At 47.8% G+C, this 20,887-nt stretch overlaps 1 protein-coding gene across 3 annotated transcripts in view; it reads right to left on the bottom strand.

Annotated features, from left to right (window-relative positions):
- Positions 1-96: 96 nt before the first annotated feature.
- Ptk2b (protein tyrosine kinase 2 beta) overlaps positions 97-20,887 on the bottom strand; it is a 119,870-nt gene continuing 99,079 nt past the window's right edge. For 2 of the 3 annotated variants that reach the window (XM_028758799.1, XM_028758800.1), the window contains exons 14-31: positions 20,437-20,487; positions 19,982-20,079; positions 19,133-19,217; positions 18,715-18,815; positions 18,326-18,441; positions 17,126-17,226; positions 16,872-16,961; positions 15,858-16,062; positions 13,378-13,486; positions 11,959-12,024; positions 9,751-9,876; positions 5,287-5,433; positions 5,145-5,180; positions 4,802-4,826; positions 3,810-3,856; positions 3,044-3,181; positions 2,737-2,817; positions 97-1,103 (exon numbers count right to left, since the gene is read on the bottom strand). In XM_028758799.1, coding sequence (XP_028614632.1) covers positions 888-1,103; positions 2,737-2,817; positions 3,044-3,181; positions 3,810-3,856; positions 4,802-4,826; positions 5,145-5,180; positions 5,287-5,433; positions 9,751-9,876; positions 11,959-12,024; positions 13,378-13,486; positions 15,858-16,062; positions 16,872-16,961; positions 17,126-17,226; positions 18,326-18,441; positions 18,715-18,815; positions 19,133-19,217; positions 19,982-20,079; positions 20,437-20,487 — 1,838 coding nt within the window. In that variant the 3' untranslated portion in view covers positions 97-887. The remainder of the gene's footprint in view (positions 1,104-2,736; positions 2,818-3,043; positions 3,182-3,809; positions 3,857-4,801; positions 4,827-5,144; positions 5,181-5,286; positions 5,434-9,750; positions 9,877-11,958; positions 12,025-13,377; positions 13,487-15,857; positions 16,063-16,871; positions 16,962-17,125; positions 17,227-18,325; positions 18,442-18,714; positions 18,816-19,132; positions 19,218-19,981; positions 20,080-20,436; positions 20,488-20,887) is intronic. The other variant, XM_028758801.1, reaches the window with a different exon arrangement.

Genomic DNA, 20,887 nt, shown 5'->3' on the forward strand with positions numbered 1-20,887 from the left:
GTACTGGGACAGAAACAGAGCTGATTCTCCCAGAGCTGTGGTTTCAGGTCTGCTTCCTCCCACAAAGATCAGATCAAATAAACGAGACAGTCAAGCTAACCACAAAGCAAATGGTAATAATTTTAATTCAACCACAGATCAAAAAGAAGGAAGGTAAATGTTCTCCACAGACATGAGAGGGGAGAGGAGCAGATGTGAAAATGGGGAAGAGAAAAAAGGAGGAGTAAGAAAAGAGGGGAGAAGAAAAGAGGGAGAGGAGAAACGCAGGAAGGGCACGAAGTCCCATTCTGACCTCCGGCTCTCTGCTTCTTCCCTGTGGCGCTCGGTTTCATAAAAACACAGAGCCCTGTGGCTGGATTGGTTTGTTCCTGGACTATGGCCTGTGGCTGTCCATCCAGACCAAACTCACATTAAATAAATTCCAATGTACACTGTACAAGAGAACCAGGCCCAGCCCTCTTCTCACAAGCTTCTCTACAAATAAAACCCCTCTCTGTCCCCTCTGTATCAGGGGTCCCTGAGGGCTGACGAGGACGGAGAAATACTGGCTCTCAAATGTCCATGCAGAAAGCCATCTTGGCTGATAGGGGTACAGTCATGACCCCAGTGATGCTCCAGCAACCCAGGCTGGGGTAAGAGGGAGTGGCTGGCAGAAGTACCCCTATGAACTATGTCACCCCACCCCGTATCTGTGCCCAAAGTCCTTTCTGTCCAGATGCAGCCCAAGTTGCACAGTCTGGGGTGGGGCGGGGAAGGAGGGGTCGTGCAAAGTGGCAAGGGGAGGACTTCTCAGCTTTCCCTAGAAGACCAATAACCAAAGGCAAGGCAGGAAAGGTATGCCATGACAGGTGGGGGCAGAAGATGCAGGCAGGTGGCCCCTCCCTTGATCATTCTGCAGGTGGGTGGGCCAGATTAGCCACAACCTTGGCTTGGTCCACAGCATCCAGCAGGTTCTTGGCATCTACAGCCAGGGTATGGGACGCTGTGAGCATCTGTCGCTTGCAATCCTCGCTCAGGGATGTCACAGCATTCTGCTGAGCTAACCTCATCTTGTTGATGAGTTCTGCCAGGTCTTTGTTGAGCAGTTTCTGGGTCCCTTCAATCTGGTGGGCAAGCACACAGGAGAGGCTGAATGAGTAATGGGTTGGGGTTAGGGGGAAGCATTGGCTAAAACATCAGAAGTTCCCTAGGAGCAAACTAATCTCAAGCCTGGGCTGAATCCACCCTTCCGTACAGACTGGAGATGGTCCACAAAGATCAATGTAGCAGGCATCCCAGTGGCCTCCTTCACAGAAGCAATCCCAGCATGCAGACCAGAGGTCAACCACATTCACCTACTTTGATGGGTGATCTTGATTGTCACACTGATGGCATTTAGAGTGACGGTGGAAACAAACCACTGGGTGTGTGTGTAAAGGAGTTCCTAGATAGGGTTAACTGAGGTGAGAAGGCACGCCTTAACTGTGGTGACAGCACTCCACAGGCTGAGGTCTTGGGATGAGGAAATAGGAGAAAGCATTTGTCATTTCCCTACTTCCTGACTGTAGATGCAATGTGAACAGTCCCCTCATGCCTCTCTCACCACGGCTTACCCATCACAGGGAACTGCACCTTCAAACTACGGAGCCAAAATAAACCTTTCCTTTCTTTGGACATTTTTTTGAACTCTTTTGCCCCAACAGTGAGAAAAGTAATGCACTGATTCTTTAGCTGTCTGTGGTAAAATGCAGAGATCAGATCCTATGTCTATTTAACCATTGCATTGCCAGTGCTTAACATGATGAACACATAGCACTAAAGCTACTGTATAAAGCAATGAATGAGTAAATCAATTGGCTGTTCCAAGCCCTCCCATCAGCTCTGTACTGGGAAATCCACTCAGTGATCTGTCCAGGTTCTCAGGAGCAGTCTCAGCCCTCTGGTGGCACCTGCCCAGCTGGGACTCCTTGGTAGGTCACTGCTGTCACCCAGAAGGTAGCAGCTCTGTCCTTGTTCTGTCTTGCCTTGAACAACCACAGACAGTAGAGATCATATGACAGCATAAATGACCACTGGAAGGCAAGGTGTCAGAGCGCTGCATTTTCCAGACAAGAAACAGATCTGTTTGCCACGGCCACAGGAGCACAGCAGTGCAAACTTTACATGCTCATTCTTGAACAGTCCTGGAGGTCCGAATTCTGAAATAAGTTCCACAGTGGGTTGAGGGCATCAACGGAGGATGACCAGAGGCGCTTCTGTTAATGAGTCCAGGGGAGAGTCTGTTCCTTGTTTTGCCCAGCTCTGAGATTATCTCTTACCTTGTGATTCCCTCCAGCAGAGGCATAGCACTGCCCCCACGTTCCCTTGTCTCTGACTCTGGCCGCTTGACCCTGGATACCTCATTATTGCCTCTCTTGCTTGGGACCCTTAACTTTATCAGCTCAATAAAGTTCCTTTTGCCACGTAAGGGACTCTGCATGTGGGCCATGGCTTTTTTGGACATTACTGGGCATCATTCTACCAGAACACCAGGACTCCCCTTGACTTCAGCAATAGTTTGTTATCTCAATAAGGTATCTAAAAGTAGACGGTTACTAGGTAATGGGTGGGGGAGGAAGGTGTGCATTTACTTGCATATAACCATTGAGACCATTTGAGACCTAGACTGGGATTTTTACTAGGTCCCACAGCAGGCTCAGCCCTGTGGTGCTAACAGCTCTGATGCTCTGCAGAGACATTTGCTGGGAGAACACTCACCTCTGTCCTAGAAGATGCTGGCAAGGAGGGCAAGAGATCGTCCACACTGCCGATGAGCTTCCGCAGGTTCAGCCCCACATTCTAAGAGAGCAAAAGCAACGCAGCTGTTCACCTGCCTTGTGAAAAGCTTCCCCTCCTGGGACTGCACTCTGGGATAACACTTGTCCTCTGAGACTGCCTGAGATTGGACTCTCTAGTGTCTCCTTGCTCCCCTGGGGTCCACAGGGCTGTTAAGTGAGAGAGGTTTTCCTTCCTGGGTCAGTCCGGAAGCCCCCACCTCCCTGACACACTCCACCCTGTCAGTCACCTTCACCACCACCACGTAGTCCTCAGGGGGCAGCTGGCTGAGCTTGTTCTTGAGTTCCAGCACAGCCTCCACCAGGGTCATGACATTGTGGTACACGAGGTCATCGGTCCTGTCCAGGTTGGCTGTGGGCTGAATGGACTGAAAGAGAAGGGGTAGATGGCTAGTGGTTCATGGGAGCCTGGAGGACTGCTCTCCCACTATTATTCATTCCTGAGAACGCACAGATATCAACCAGGGAAGAGGCCTCTGCTTTGAAACAACAGCGCTCTGCCCCAGGGGTAGAGTCACTCCTTCTGCCTCTGGGGTCATGGTCCTCCAACGGCAGAGCGGGGGGAGGCTCAAACAAAATGTTAGTGTGTTATCAAGCCAGTCCAGTGTAAACATCATCTAGCCTTGGAGTCCACGTCGTTTTAACATTTCTCCAGTGATTTTTGTGTGAAGCTGATACTGAGAATACACATTTTGGAACCAAGGAAACCAGTGGACAGTAGAATGTTGATATCTGGGGGAAAGCTCAGGAGGAGAAGACACCCACACCTCCCAATCCTAGGCTGAATCAGTGAGACCTTTCCCCTAGTCTGGAAAGAGCCCTGAAGCTAAAAACCTGGCTCTTCTCCCATTTTGTTATAAATTAGCTATGAGGCCTTAGACAAGATGCATCTGTTCTCTGGGGCTCATCTGTACAATGATGACATTGGATTATCTCTGAGGGCTTCTGAACATTTCAGGTCTATGGTTTTCGACAGTTGTAACTCCAATAACATACCTGTGCGCCTAGCCGCGGTGGCTTCTGTGGGGGTCCTGTGAACTCCGCTGTAACAGAAAGGACAAGGAGTAGGTGAAGGTCTCAATACCGGGTCTATCTCTTTCTACCTTCTTATAACCAAGCCAGTACCCCATCTCTACTGCCAAGAGACCCCAAGAGTGTAAACCCCAAATTCTAGGAAGAGGATCAAGGAAATAGGATCTTGGTCTTCCTGCTTTTCCAACAGCCAGGGACAAGATCTGTCCATGGTATAGAAAGAGAAAAAGTCAAGGCAGGGCTGCATAAATGCAGCAAGTATGGGGACTCCAAGCCTTGGTGTGCTTCCTCCAAGATGGGCAAGTTCCCAAGGAACAGCAATACTGGCTTTGCACATCCATGGGAAAGAAACCCACAGTCTGCTGGTGGCAGTCTGTGGAGCGGCAGCTTGGAGGAGGGTAAACTTTAAAACCAAAGATGAGTTTTCATACTATCGACTCTACTCTGATGAGCAATGGCACATCCATCCTGGGGAACCGCTCTAAGAGTGAGCAAAGATGCAAGCCAGTAAGCTTGCGTCTGATCTCACCACCACACAGGAGCTTGTTCGTCCAAGGCAGACGCTTACACTCTCGCTCTTAATTCTTGTCTGGAGAATGAGATCATTAGCTCAGAAACAGGGAGAGTGTTCCAGCTTCACTTAAGAAATGAAGATGGAAGATAAAAAGGAAAGAAGGTTCAAAGGAGTCGCCAGCTCCTGAAGAGTAGGAAGGGCCGTGGCAGATGGAGAGTAGGGGGCAGGGCAGAGCTGAAGGAGAGGCTCCTTCCAAAATCCAAACGACTCCACACATTCAGGATAAAACAAGGCAGATGGTACTTTTTCCTTCTTAATATCAAAGACAACCCTCTGCTCCTTGCAGGACCGTGAGCTCTGATAGCATCATGTGACTTGAGCTACAACAGCATCACATCCCCCAACACACCCCAGGCAGGAACCGCCCCAAGGAAGCACTCACTGTAGCCGGCCTCCTTCTCTGGAGTCTGTAAGGAAAGGAAGGGAGAAAGGAGTCAGTACTCTGTCTCCAGGGAACATCCTATTCCTCCTGTTGCCCACCCCCTTCTGGTTTAGACAGTGCAGCCAAGAATGAGGGAACCTGAGAGCTCCTGGCCCCAAGTGACCTTTCTAGAGGCCCAAGCCAGCACTAACAATGTGACTCCCATGGGCTTCCAGGTGAAGAGATGCATAGGGTCAGTCTAAAGGGTAGAGGCAGACACACCCAGGGGTCTAGCACACTGGTCCTGAGTAAATAAGGCTCCTTCAGGCTATGACTCTGAGAGAGGCCTTTCCTAATGACTTACCAGTGGGGACTTGTCATTCATATAAACCATAGGGTCCTGCAGAGGAGACCAAAGCAAAGGACTCAGGTTCCAGAATAGGAAGTGTGGGATATGCATGGTAAGTATCCTTTCTAGTGGTTAGGAACAGAAGGGAGCTACTCACTAAGCATCTTTCTTCCCGCCTCAGCCATTGGGAATCTTCCACCATCTGCTTCTGCTGTCTGTCTAGGACCTGCCTCATCTTGATCTTCTCTGCCTCCCAGAGCTGCTGGGCCTCTTCTCGGCTACTGGGCCGGATGAAGTCCTCCTCCTGTGAGGACAACAGCTCCAATGAGCCCCATCCTCAGGCCTGGACCAGGGAGGATCAGCTGAAGAGCCCCAGAGAGCCAAACCTTGGCATCACCTGCTGCTCTTCTCTTGGCTATTCCTAGAGCCAGAGTCACAAATGCAGACAGTTCTGCTCTGATCTCAGCTTCATTCACATGCCTGGCTGTAACCAGGTGCCAAACCCCAGAGCACTGGGTTCAAACTGTCACACAATCTGCCAATGACATCTTATTTTCAACCATCCACCCATTTTTCCCGGCTGGCATTTTCGATGGCTGCTGACACTTATCAGGCTCAGAAATACAAAGCAGGGTCCAAACTCTTTGGAACTTGTTTCCATCTAAGCTCTATGGTGACAGGTCTGGAAACACCTACAGACAGGTGTACAGGATTGTTTGTGCCCATCAATCATGCATGCTTGGTTGGGATAATATCTTGAATGATACAGCTGAAAGTTAAAAGAAATGAATGAGCTAAGAAAGAAGACGAATAATCAAACTCCCAGAGGCGTAACTCTACAGATACAAGATGAATGCTCCCTTCTCACTAGCCCTAACCCTGGCCTTCACATACCAGTGAGGCTTTGGATTTATTCTTAGTTTTGTTCCTTAAGTGGGTGTTAGTGTTTTTCTATTTACCTCAGTCTTTCCAGGGTGCATTTGCAAAATTATTTTCTAAGTTCCTCTAAACTCTCTTGCTTTTTATCTCCTGTGATCGATCACCTTGTCCTCCTGGGTCAACTGGAGGAAGAAGGTTATACGTATCTTCTTGATTAGGGAACCCTTTGCCAGTGACAGGGTCGTTTTGTGAAGTTCCCGCTATGGCTTGAGTGTGGCCCCCTAAGGTTCGTGTGTCAGGAATTTGACTTCCAGAGCAACAGTGTTGAGAGTTGGGTTGGCTTGGAGATCATGGAGGAAATGACTTGTTCATGGACAAGTTAACAAACATGTGGGCTCCTGAAATAAGGGAGAGTTTGCCTCTCTGTTCTTATTCTGTGTTCTCTCTCAACTACATGGTGTCTTCTGCCATGCTAGGGAACAGCAGGAAGACCCTTCCTAGAGGTGGCCCTTGATCATGGGCTTCCTAGTCCTCCAAACTGGAAGTAATGAACTTCTGTCCAGTAAAAAGCACCTAGCCTCAGGCATCCTGTTATAGAAGCGCACGACAAGTCAACACAGTCTCTTTCCTTTGATGTGCCAGTTTACAGGTCACTTAAAGAAAATGCTAAATAAAAAAATATCCACTTTTAACAAGTCATGTCTCTGCCAGGCCTCTGAAGAGTTCCCTACTGAGCCCCACAAAAAAGGCATGATCATTATGATATAGCTTTAAAAGAGTTGTACTGGGGTACACTGCCCATCATTCATACAGTTTCAATTCTTGATGCTTATTTCTTATAATATTCTTCACCCAACCCATTCAGCAACTATTGGTTAAGCATCTACTGTGTAGTAGGCATAGAGCTGGATGCTGGGGGAACAGCAGTTTTAAAAACCACTGTGTTTCTGTCTTCATAGGGCTAAATGACTAATAGACAGTTATTTGTGCCCTAACACAATGCTATCTACTACGGTATGATGTGACCAGGGGTCTTCAGTGGAGCCCAGTGGGTGCCTGCCATGTTCTTAGCACTCAAAACTGAACTAACTAAGCCTCTTTTCTGTGTGAAGTACTAGCCTTAGGCATTTTGTTATAGAAGCAAAAAACAGACTAAGACACAAATGCTCCAAAAATGAAGATAAGCATTTTAAAGTTAAAACTATCCCCAGTTAAACTCAATGCTGGTCTATGGTCACCTTGGGCTTTTAATAAATGGTGTAACTAAGTATCAAAAGTTTTAAACACAGGGTCAGAAATATAAAAGGAAAGATAGAGACTGAGGAATATTAAATGCTGATAGGATGAATTACTGAGCTCCAGAATCTACTATATAGTCTTGTAGGTCCTAAGAGATTGCCATAGGTTGTATGTAATATATGCCCCAGGCTTGACCTTGGCAAATATTTTTTAGCAAACACACACTAGAAAGCTTGTTCTAATGATTTCTAATTACACAATAAAACTGAAGAGTAAAAGGATAGGCCTTTTGCTTTATTTCTAATCTGTGTGTGCATGTGCACATGTGTGTGTATGCGTGTTGGCATGTGTTTTGGGAGCATGTATGTATGGCAGCCAGAGGCTGAGATAGGCATCTTCCTCAACTGTTTTTCACATCCTTGAAGTATGGAATCTCCCTCAGCTGAACTGACAACTAACTCACTGGTATGGGCTCACCAACCTAGCTACCTCGCTCTCAAAATTCTCTGTGTTCCTAGAGCTGAAATTACAGGTGAACCATCACGCTGACCCAGTGTCTAGGGGAGGGTGAGCATCCAAACTCTGGTCTTCATGCTTGCACAGCAAGTGCCTTATCCTTGGAGCCATCTTCCCAACCCCAGTAATAACTTTTAAACTTTGAACTTGTTTACATTCTGGGTATTCTCCCTAGGCAGCAGACACCTACACTTCTCCTAAGGAATCAGAAACTTGTGTTACAGAATGGTGCTCATGAGTTGTTTTCTGTAATTGCTATGGCTCATCCTTCCAGCCTCACTTACACCTCCACATAAAAACTTCCTTGTTCTAGCAAAACCGTGGCCCCACCTCCTTACCTTGTACCAAAGCAGAGGCCCCACCCCTTACCCTACAGCTTTGCACCACTTAGTCTTGGCTTGTATTGCCACCTCTTCTTTGTCCATCTCCTACAGTCCAATTTGATCCCTTTCCAAAGTTTCCCTAGGAGTGGTGCCACTGAGTGTGCAACCCTGAAGGTTCCTCCTTCAGCACCTAGGACAGCACCTACCGCACCCTGCTGAGCTTCATCATTGAATTGGGATATGGGTGGGGTTGACTACATCATCCCTGTGCGATGTTCCACAGACTCCCAAAGGAGCCACGCTATACAGGAAATCATTTTGCCATCTGAATATTTGTTAAATGCTTTCAGATGCTTCCTGGGAAACCTGTTATCTTGTGAACATGACACTGGGAAGAGACTGTCTCACATATACTATAAAATGGAGTCTATACTTTAATTTTCTTTTTTACTTATTTAAAGAAGAATTCTTCATGTTTTTCCAGAGTGCCCTTATGACAGTCACTTCTAAACGCCTGTCACAAAAGACCTGCACAGGCTGTCTTTATGGAACTGAACAAAGTCCTGGCAGTGAAGTGAAGCCCAGACAATGGCAGTGCTGCCTCCTACAGGCAATAAGCAGCCTCTTTCCAAAAGAATGTAATTTTAAACAAAGCTCCCTGCAACTTAATTAACTATGAATAAAGAGTCTAGGGCAGGGGTGGTGGTGAGCATTGCCTAAATTATAGCACACGCTTAAAACTGTGGGTTAATTATGGTTAATCACATATGAAGACTGAAATTGGTTAAATTAATGTAAGAGAGAAAAATAGAGTGAGTTTGGAGAAATTTGACTTCATAACAGACCTTGCTTCCTGGAATTCTAAATTATGCTCATTTCAAATTTTCGCTAAATTAAGAATAACAGCACAGAAGCGTATCAACATAATTGCCTACATTTCTCAAATGTATTGTAATGAACATGCTTTTTTTTTTCTCCACAAAAAGCTTTAGAGTTATGGATCTTGAGTCTGAAACGTATATACATATAGAGCGAGAGCTAAAATGGTTTTGGTCTGTTTCATAACTTAGTAAAATATATCAAGTGCTCACAGCAACTTGATGGTGGCTGTGGACACCTGCTCACAAGCAAAGTGCTCGTTGCAGAAGACCTGACATTCTGATCCACGAAGCCTCCAGGGCCCCACTGGAGACAAAGAAGCTGCAGTGGAGCTGGCTTGTGAGCCTGTTTTTTTGCACCAGCCTCTACTCTTCATACCCAAAAGCCCCACTCACAAAAGCAGCAGGGAATGCCAGCATGAGGAAGTCCTCCGGGGATAGATTTAGCAACCAAAGCAATCAGTCAGGAAGGCAGCATGGGGAGGCACCTCCAGCATCCCTTATTGCATAGCAACCCCAGATCCTGCTATGCTCTGCCCACAAGCCTCTACATTGCCTATTGTACCTGACTCCTGAGACTCAGGAAAGGGAGAGAATCTGCTACTGACCACAGCACCAGTCTGGACAAAAACAGGTCAGTCCAGCTGATGAGTTTGCAAAGGGAAGAGGGCCACAGAGGCTCTCAGGAGTCTGGCTGTCACACAGAAACAGAGAGCACTTCCCAAGCCACCTCCCTCCAGCAGCCTCCGTGGGGAGGCTGACACCCAGCATGCAGAGTCCTCTTACCCGCATGCTGTGGCGCTTGAAGACATTGTGCCGGTGGAGAGGTGGGGTGTGCAGCGAGTTAACTGGAGATGGATACTCCATAGGGCTGGTAAGTGTAGGAGAGCTGGCACACAGACCCTCAGGGACCTATTCATGAGAAGCAAAGAAGCACAAGGCACAGGGACAAGGCGAGAGGGTAGACAATTAGCTGCTACAAACAGGAGCACACAAGAAAGGACAAGAACACACCATGGGGGTACAGACTTGCTCTACCCTGGCACATAAATGGGGCATGTCATTTCCCTGCTAAAGAGGCGTGGCAGAGTAATATGGCCTCTCCTCTGCCAGACACTCCTCCTACACAATGCTCTTCATATGGGGAGATGCTCACAGACAGCTCATCTCCTGAGACCAGGGTTCCTCAGGACCCTTTGGGAAAGGGTTATGTTTCGTAGTTGTGACATAGGTTATGATAAGCTTACAGATAATGAATGAACACATCCACACAGAGTTAACCTCTGGCCCAGGGGTGTGTGGTTCCAGAATGCACCATAGGTATGTAATTCCTTACGTAAAATGGTGTTATATTTGTGTATCTACAGCTGTCGTGTGATATAAAGCATCTCTAGACCATTTACACTGAATATTATGTGAGGATGATGTAAGTGGCATAGTATATTGTTTAGGGGATAATAACAAAAAAATCTGCACCTATATCATGGCAGATATGGGCTTTGGTCTTTTCTTTTTTTCATTATTGATTGGTTGAATCCACAAGAGCAAACCCCACAAACTTAGATCTCTCTCTCTCTCTCTCTCTCTCTCTCTCATATGTGTGTGTGTATGTGTATATGTGTGTATGTATATGTGTGTCTGGGGTATAATTATCTTGATTAAAAACTTATTCTATTTTCATGTGTGTTGTGTATGAGTGTGCGTGGTGTGTGCATGTGTGTGTGAGTACACACAAAGGCCCTGGATTGATGTCAGAAATCATCCTTAATCACTATCCCACCTTGTTCACCAAAGTGTGATCTCTATGTCAAACCCAGAGCTTGTGTCAAACTTTACCAGTTCTCTCTGGGGATTCCTTGTCTCTGCCTTCTAAGGCTGGAGTTACAGACAGTCACCATGCTCGCCTGGCATTTATGTAGGTTCCAGGGCTTCAAGCTCCAACTTTCATGCTTTTACAGAAGGTGCTTTACCCACTAAGCCACCTCTCCAGCCTAACAATGTTCCTTTAAATGTTTTTTAAAACCTTTGTAGTGTGTGTGTATAGGTGCATGCCATATAGTGAATGTGAAGGTCAGAGACCAAGTTCTGGACATTGGTTTTCTCCTTCCACTATGTGGAGTTCAGGAACTGAACTCGGGTCATCAGGTTTGGCAGCAAGCACCTTTACCCACTAAACTATCTCGGCAGCCTACACATTTCTTTTTAAAGGCATTATTATCACCTCCTGCAAGGCGTTTTCCGTATGTGGAGAGGATTTGTTTGACCATTCTTGGCTGGGTTTGTTTTTTGACACAGGGCCATCTCCCTGACAAGGAAAGCATGGTTGGGAGACTTACTCTTCCTGTCCAGAGCATCAGCAGAGCTAACATTGGTTCTTGTCATTTGAGATATTCTGTTTTCAAGCCACAACTCCATGCTAGGGGATGAAGGGTAAGGAAAGGCAGGAGGCTGGGCTATCTATCACTCAGATGCAAGAGAGTGACACAAGGAATTGTGAGTCACAGGCTACAGCCTTGGGGAGATTCAAGGCTGGCAATGATGGATGCAGACAGCTCAGATGGGCCCCTGTTCCCTCTTCACTGACCACCTAGGTCCTAGACAGAGGCTCTGCACAGGGCCTTGGGTGGCACTCAAGTCCATAGGACAATCATCCATCCCTAGAGCCCTGGAATTCCTTCTCAGAAGGCTCTGCTCAGTGTAGGAGGTCAGAGAAGCCAGGGACACAGGAAGACAGCTGCAGGCAGGCGCAGGAAGCAGCAGACACTGCAGACGGGTGGACTGGGCTGCAGGCAGAACTTCTGGAAGAGCTGAATTTCTGTTCTTTTGATATAAGTTGAAATTATCTCTTGGCTACCAAGAAAGAGCCAGTTCAGGCATCTTGATCCCCTAAGCAGATGTTTGCTGCTGCACCTCAAAGGAGTTGGCATGGCATTTCAGAAAGGACCTTGAGGAAGGATGGAGTCAACCCTCCCCATCATCTGGTTACACATTTACCTGGAACTGCAGCTTAGGAGCCAGTAGGTTGGTCTGTGGAGGGGGTCTGTACTTGGGCCGGCTGGGCTAGAAAGAAAACACAGGGCTATCTCAGCCTGACTCTCTACTTCAGCAAAAAGGACACACCAAAGGAACCACCAAGTCAGAGGCATCTCTGTTTGTTTACAGTAGAGAGATGGGAACAGAATTATCATTGGATTAATTTTGTAGCCACTCGTTGAGTACTAGTTACATGTCAAGTGACAGGAGGAGATGTAAGAAGGACTATGAGAGAAGGCATTGGACCAGACTAGAAGCTGCTATGGAGTCTTCTTTTGTGCCCAGTCCCAACAACACTTGTTTATATACTGGCATCCTACTCCCCAAATGATGGTATTATGAGGTGTGGTCTTTGAGAGAGGAGAGGAGTTAGGTGATGTTATCCCACGATGAGATCAATGACCTAACGAGAATTGCTCAGGAGACTAAGAGAGTCCTTCTCATTTTCCCCAACATATAGGATAGAGCAAGAAGGAGAGGCCGTCTAAAAACCAGGAAGGGCCCGTGACAGTTAACAGTGATTGTCGATTTGACAGCTCTAGAATCACCAAAGAGACAAGCTTCTCTGGGCATCTCTTTGAGGGGTTTTCCTTATTAAATTAATGGAGAGAAGATTCACTGCAGATGTGGGTTCATCATTCCTAGGGCTGGATCCTGGACCCTCTCAAAAGGCAAAGCTACCTCAGAAGAGGCATCTACCTCTCTGCTTCCTGACTGCAGATGTTGTGTGACCTCATGCTCTGGCCGCCATGCCTTTCCTGCTCTGATGGACTATACTCTCAAATGTACAGTCCAAGTAAACCCTTCCCTCTTTAAGTCACTTTCATCTGGTGTTTCACCACATGGATGAGAAAATCCTCTCACCAGAGACCAAATTTGAGGTTTTCTGGGTTGTGGACTTCCCATTTCCTGAAACTGTTGTTTAAGTCATTCTTTCTGTGGTATTTTGTTTTGTCAGCTCTAGCTAATACAGCCCTAGGTTTTGGAAATCCAACCACCTGCTGGTGGGGCAATAGGATCCTGGATTCTGAGCCTAAGACTGTCATTGCAGGCATGGACATAGAGCCTGAGTCTCAGGTACTTGGGGCATTCTCCTTTCTTAACATAATGGGTACTTGGCCTGCCATCCCTAGAAGCACACTGGTTTTCATGGGTAACTCTGAAGGACAGTTTTTGCTTCAACTCCCTCCACCTACCCAGGCTGTGTGCTGGCCTCAGATTTCTCCTGATGGGACCACCCATGGATGGTTGGGGGATGAGTTCAGTACCGAAAGAGAATTGTAAGAAAGCAATGGTCTTGTGGTCTGAGAGGGCAGTGGGCAACAAAGGAACCTGGCTTTGCTGTGACCATGGAACTAATGGGACCCAGCCTCAGCTTACCTTGGGTGGGGGCTCCTGAAAGGCAGTGGGCTCCAATATTTTGGGGGGTCGGTAGCGAGCATTCCTTTCTTGCTCTATGGCAATGTCTTTCTCCATCTGATAAATGTCACTGTTGAGGAGTTGGGTCAGATAGAGAGAGAAACCAGGTCAAAGGAGAACACACTAAAGTCAGGGGAGGCCTGAATGAGGGCCACCACGGATTCCATTTCTACTTCCATTTCCCTTACAGAGTGACTTGAGAGATGCCTCTAAGACAGACTAGGATATAGATCTTGAGAGTGCCCTCACATCAAGGTTTGAAAGGGTCACATGAATGGATTCAATGGGTAGAAGCCCTTAGAAAGCTGGCCCCATGGGTGGCAGAAGCTGGTTGGCAGCTCTGCCTCTAACCATCTCCAGCCCTTCTGCACCAGCTGTTGGCAACAAGCCCTATTTACATCTCCAGTGTCCCATCTAAGTTCTGGAGCCCAGATTTATCATGACATTAGATAACTCCCCTTCTCACTCCATAGCTTGGTCTGGGGCTACTATCTGCTCTCATAATGAGGTCTTGACTTTCTCTCTCAGTGCAGTACTGCAGGGTCTTTCAAGTCCATGTGTTCAAAGGAATACTAAACAGTGTGCATTATCAAATGCATATCATGTGGTACTGTCTCTTCAAATGTATACACACACACACACACACACACACACACACACACACACACGTCCATAGCCTACTATGTTTTGTCAATCAAAAAGATTTTGAAAGTTCGATAGCATTTTGTGTAAGTTCTCAAAGTTTAACCCTCAAGGTTGGGAGGGTTAGTTGATCCTTTCTTAACCATGGAGGAAGGACTGCCAGGCTGTGTGCCTGAAGGAGGTGACAGAGTTACTCTGGGCTCTGAGTCTCTTTATGGGATAGGAGTGGTTGTCAGCCCAGAGAAAGGCAACTACCAAGGCTCCCTGGGGTTCTCAAAACCCTTTGTTTTTCACCCCAGAGTGTTTATCCTCTCTGGTTGTACCTTTCAATTATATTTATCCTAGAACTTTCTGGCTTCCTAAGTCTTCCAGATAAAAGGACTAACAGATGGTGCAGAATTAGAAGAGTCACTGAGGGAAGTTCGAAGCAGATAGGCATTGTAAAACTACAGTTTGCAGAATGTATTCGAGCCAAAAACAAATGCAGGGTCATCTTTACCTGGGCTTTCTTAGCTTCTCCCTTGGACCTTCCATTATCCTTTTTAAAAAATTTGTCCTGAGGATGATCTTGAACTCATGACCCCACTGTCTTTACCTTTCACATGCTGGGATTATAAGCATGTGATCCCATGTCTTGCTTAGAGCCTATTTTCTTGTCCTCAAATAACATCACTAGAGCCAGGAGTGTAGCTCAGTGGTAATACACTTGCATAACATTCTCAAAAACCTGGTCTTGTTCCCCAGTGTATACACCCACTAATGTACACACACACACACACACACACACACACACACACACACACTCACAGTTTACTACATTATATAAGCTCATTAAGCAAGTTTCCCTAAGACAGAGGTCAGCAAATGGTGGCCACAGGATAAGCCCAGCCTCCCAACCTATTTTTTTCATAGTTTCACATTAAGAATGGTCACCATGTTTTTTAATGATTGATTTCTTAAAAAAATTATGACATAACAATAATGCCATGTCTTGGCATACACAGATGAAACTTTATCAAACCCAGCCAGCCTTTTCCATTACCAGCGCCTCTGGCTGCAATGGTAGAGCCAAATGGTTATAACAGAGACTAACATAGACCGCAAAGCTCCAAATATTTACTACCTGAGTCCTTAACAGAAATTTGCGGATCACTACCTTAAAGGAAACCAAAAGAAGTTGATGACTCATGAGTGGTAGGCAGGCAGATGGAGACCCTGAATCCATAAGACAGATAACAGTCCTGCCAGTGGCCTTCTGGCACTAGGGAAACAGCAGCTGGGCAATGAGAAGGATCTAAACCTTTGGCCGCTGGTTCCCAAACAGAATGAATAGACAGGTAACCTGTGGGGCACAGTCTTGATAACAGATCAAAAGAACCCTATTCTTCCATAACTGGAAGGACAGTCAAGCAGAGAGGGAAAGCAGGAAAGGTCACAGTCATAAGTAGTTGTTCCATGTGGCATCAGGCTGAACAAGGCTTCCCCAGGCTGCCCTCACCTCTGAACTCGCATGGAAAGTGAACCTGGTCTCAACTTTCTGTCTTCCAACAGTCTCTGCTACCCAGTGTGCTTCTACTGGAAGGGAGGACACCTTCCATGTGCTGATCAGATGGAAGTTCTGGTATAAGTGCCATTTTTACCTATCACTATTTGGCATCAAGTCACCAACTTTAACCTGAACTCTCCTGTCTGACAAAGGGAAACAAAAACAAAAAGAAAAAACCCACTACACAGGGCTGGAAACCCCTGCCGCATCTGAAGCTTCATCCTCTCCTTACAGCTCCCCACAATATGCTCACCTGAGACTGCACACAAGCTCCGTGAAGCGGGGCCGATCACTGGGGTCATAGTCCCAGCAGCGAGTCATGAGTGTATAAAGGACAGGCGGACAGAGTTCAGGCTTGGGCAGCCTGTCCCCCTTCTCCAGCACCCCGATGACATCCTTGTTTTCAAGCCAGAAGAAAGGCTGCTTCCCGAAGCTGAGGATCTCCCACATGCATACAGCTGAGAACAGAGAGGGAAGACTCAGGGGAGGGACCAACTTGCTCTCCCCAGGGATTACTGTGGCCACTGGTGTTTGGTCTCAACTGGAGGAGGAGCATTCTCCCCTGAGGTCCTGCCCACCACAGTGGTCCAGCCAAGATAGCTATAGCCTATACCTATAGTACATGAACCACAGTCTACTAAACCCTCCCCGTGGAGCTACTAAGATGCTGGGGATCCAGAGGAGGCTATTATGTGTGTCATCAGAACTTCCTCTTGGGTGGGTGGGGCACAAAGACCCTTCTTCATAGGTTGAAGAGTTCTAATACTAGTACTGACACTTGTTGCCTGTGTTTTTGGGCAAGGCCTTGGCTCATCTGAGCCTTAACTTCCTCAGGTGGAGACTGCTCAGGAAGAGCAGTGACGTTGTTTCCCAGACATAGCTGCAGGGCCAGGGGTCATGAGCAAAGTGGTAATGTCCATCACATACACCTGGGTTCTCTCTCTCCTTGCACCTCCTCGCCTAAAGAAGCTGGCCAGTTTTCTTTAAGGACTTCCTGAAGCCTTTCCCACACAGTCCTTGGGGGTGGCTGATGCAGGACATGCTTGTGACAAGAGTCTTTACAAGGGAGTGAGCCCAGTTTATCCCAATCAGGCCCTTGCCCATGTCATGGCTGCTCTCTCTCTGACTCCCTACACCTCTGGGACTTCTCAGTGCCACTGGGGCCTGAGGGGCACATGTAAGACCCTTGTTCTCTGTTCTGCCCTCCTGCCCAGGCCACAGACATGAGAATCAGCACGTTCCCAGGCCCACCCGAACCATCACTCACCAAACATCCAGACATCACTGGCGGTTGTGAAGCGGCGGAAGTTGATGGACTCAGGGGACATCCATTTGATGGGGAGACGGGTCACAGAGGCTTTGTGTGGACAAATAGGTTTGCAAGGATTATTTAGGGATGGAAGACCCAGAGTCGTATTCCTACTTTCCAGAGACCACTGGCCGAGGCTGCCTGAACCCCAGGCTTCCTTGCTCTGGGATTTTGAATTCTACAAACTGTACTGGCCCCTGGGAAGCCCTCACCTTTGTAATAGTCCTCGTCCTCAATGTACCGGGAGAGGCCAAAGTCCCCCAGCTTCACACACTCAGGAGAGGCCACCAGGATGTTCCGGACAGCAATATCCCTGAAAGAATCAAAGGTTAGCATGAGGCATTGCCTTGGGACCCTGGTACATGTGAAGAAGGCCAGGCATCTTCCTGAAGAAACATTCCAAGAGGTTTCTGACAGAAAGAGAGTGCCACCAGGGTGACATAACTCTGAAATTCATAAGCATCTGACTCTCCTTGAGGCATGTCTGTTGACCTGGGCCATCTGCGTTCTTAGTGTCACTACTAACCCCAAAGGGCCCCCCTGCTTCTCACAGGCCATGCCACTTCCACTTCCTGCAGTTTCTGCTACTAAAAGGATGATTATTAAAATACATAGGTTCAGATAAATAAAGGAAACAAACCTGTGAGGACATCCCCCTAGCTCCAGGCCCATTTGTCCCAACTCCTATTTGTCCCTCACACTAGACTGTGATTCCCAAGGGAAAGGATTCTAGTTTCTGTTGATCGTGACTTTGTTCTAGGACACAGGCTGGACTGAGAAGGTGCTGAGAAGGTGCTCCTAGGGAGTCGGTGGATGAAGGGGGCGGGGATATATTTGTAACTCCTACATGGCTCTGCCCAGAGTCAGGCTCAAAGCCACACAGGCCATATCTGTGGTGGGGCAAGCATCCCAGTGTGAGCATCCTCAGGGCTCATGCTTTCAAGGGAATGAGAATAAAGCCACTGGAGAGTAGGAAAGAGCCACCTATGTAGCCATAGTTAAAGTAGAAGGTGGTTCAGGGATACTGGAGAACTAGGCTGGAGACCAAAAGACCCTAGGAGGTTCCCGACACTTCTCTAGCCCACTTCCTTCTTCCTAGGCTATGTGTCACCCAGCAGGCAAAGTGGAGGAGGTGGAGCTCTGAGCCAGAGCCCCTTCCCCCAGCACTTGCCAGGACACAGCAGAAGTCACAGAGCTACAGTGAGACCTTAGACTTTGGACTTCCTCTCAGTATCCTTAGACCTTTTACATTTTTGGGGTGAGGAAATGTTTCATGGAGACTATCTGAGTACAGAGTGCTCATCAGTTGCCAGGCACAGAGCAGGCTGGGGTTCTGGCTTAGGACCACGTCACTCTCAAGTTCTACGCACTGTCTCCTTCTCAGGGACCAGGTAAAAGTCTCACACTCCTACCTGTGCACACAGTTGATGCTCTCCAGATAGGCCATGGCTTTGCATATCTGTAGAGCGTACAGGACCAGAGTGGGTACCTTCAGGGAGTTTTTATTTCGCTCCAGGTAGTGCCCCAGCTGCAGAAAGAGAGAGAGAGATAACATCAGAATGACTTTCTGCCCCAGCATGGTACCAAGGCACCAGGCTACTGATAGCCACTGACCCCTCATTTCCTTTAAGGGGCAAATTCAAAGATAGTAATATGTTTCGGCAATTCCTCCACCTAACAGCTAAATACAGAAAGCAGCAAGTCGTAAAGACCCCTTGCTATCTGTGTAAATGCCTCCCATGCCTTGCTCAACTGCAGCCTGGTTGTCACGTGGAGTCCCTCATCAAGCCCCTGAGCTCACCTCCCCATAAGGATACAGTTCCATGATGATCCATGTGGGTTCCTCTTCAATGATGCCAATCAGTTTCACGATGTGGGGGTGGTCAAGGTTCTTCATGATCACTGAAGGCGAGCGAGGGAGATGGAGCAGGTTAAAGGTCATACAGAAGATATTTTGCTTTTCTTTCCCCAGTGCTGAGGGTCAAACAGGACCTCATGCATGCCAGCCAAGTAATCTACTACCAAGCTATAGCCCACTCCTAGACACATAAGAGAAATGCAGTTTCCTGCCCCAACTGTGAAACATGGGATAAGAGACCCTTTTTTTAGTCAAGATGGGGATGGGGTCCTGTTACTGCTCTGACTTCCTTCCCGGCCTCCCAGCTCCCTTTCCCAGAGGCCTGGTGCATCTCAGGGGCCCCTCCCCAGGGGATGCCTACCTGCCTCACTCATGAACTTCTCCTTGTTGTCCAGGGTACAATCTTTCTTACAGGTCTTGACGGCCACATTAATTTTTTCCCCTTTCTGCAATAGAAGTATGTTCAGGGACCCCAATGCTTTTCAGAAGAAGTTGTTCTCTCTCCAGCTTCAGCATGGCCATCTCAGACATGACTAGGTAAATGGTGTGGCTCTGGAGTGGCAACACACATACACACACACACACACACACACACACACACACACACAAACATACAATTTCTCTCTCTTTTCATGCTTTCTTCCTGGTTTCCTTCTTTCCAGATCATTCTGTGTTAGAACTAGAAAGGGCTTCAGAGCCCAGAAAGCTCAATCCCTGTGTCCAGATGAGGATACAGAGTCACATGATCTGCCCAAAGGCAAGCAGGTGAGCAGAACACATAGGGCCTCCATGAAAAGAGAGCAGGGCCTCTTCTGTCTTTACTGTTGGCTTTCAACTATCCTACTCCCTATGGGGTCTGCCTTCTCCAGCCTGCTTGAAGTCTAACCACACAGACAAGGCTCACCTCAGCTTCAGAGACCAGAACTCTGATTCCTGCTCGATCCACTAGGTCCTGGTCTAACCTCATCTTACTGTTCTCCCTCCTCTGCATTCTCCCACAAGCCTCAGAGACCATCATGTTTTCACCTTTAGTACACTGCTCCCCAATCTCAGGAGTGAGTCTCACCCCCTTCACCCCCTGGGTGCTCTAGAAATAGCCCTATGCCATGTGAATGAGGACCCACTGTGTGTCAGCCAGCTGCTACCTCCAACCCCGCCCCCCTCTCACTCCTCAGAGGAAAGAGATGCCAGATAAGAGTCTGGGACTCACATGATTCGTGTAAACACCTTCATAGACCTCCCCGAAGAAGCCTTCACCCAGAATTCGATTAAGGACTACATCTTCACGGGCAACACCATACTGTGGACCTGCACAGAGGGAGGTGACAGGAGGGTCACAGAGTCCAGAGTCCAGCTGGTTTCCCCAGGGGGACCTGAGTGTTCAACAGCAAAAATCCAAGGGGGTAGCTGGAAATGGCATCTCTCTGGGTCCTAGGTCTTAAAGTCACTGAAGCTACACAGACCCACTTAAGGCCAATCTGTAATAGAATATCAGCTCCCAAACCAAGGTTCCTCAGTTCTTCTCTGTCCAAGCACATGCAGATGAGGATGAAGGAAGGATGAAGGTCCCCCTGTGGTGTTCCAAGAATACTCGTGGTGTCACTTCCCGGGGCCCTGACTGTGGTCACAGTGGTGGAGGGACGACTAGCCTCTTCAAGAACCTACCTCCTGGCCTTCGCAGGGTCTCGTCGGGAATCTCTGCATAGATGTCTGACTCTGTAATGACAGAAAGGGGCCCAGCCCATGGGCTATGTGTCTTCACTGGGCTCAGCCAGGAATGGCTTAAGCCATGGCTCCTGCCTAGAAGCCAAGGCATCCAACAGAGTGAGCGGGGACAGGGTCCTTCAGGAGAGTCCAGGCTCCCATACCAGGATTCAAGGAAGCCACACAGCCAGAGACACTTGGCTTGAATCTGAGCTTATTCTCTCAGCTTTGTTAGTTTCAAATGACATGTCACTCGTTTTACTCTATTGTTAACTTGATGTTTTCATGTCTCCCAAATCCACGTGCCAACCACAGTCCTACCCTACGGTGTGAGGTCTGGTGTCCTCTAGGAAGTGATGAGAGTCAGATGACATCAGGAGGAGAGGACTCTGATTAAAATTAGTGTTCTTAA

Source organism: Grammomys surdaster, unplaced genomic scaffold (assembly GCF_004785775.1).
Source record: "Grammomys surdaster isolate TR1022 unplaced genomic scaffold, NIH_TR_1.0 126219, whole genome shotgun sequence".
Classification (NCBI taxonomy): domain Eukaryota; kingdom Metazoa; phylum Chordata; class Mammalia; order Rodentia; family Muridae; genus Grammomys; species Grammomys surdaster.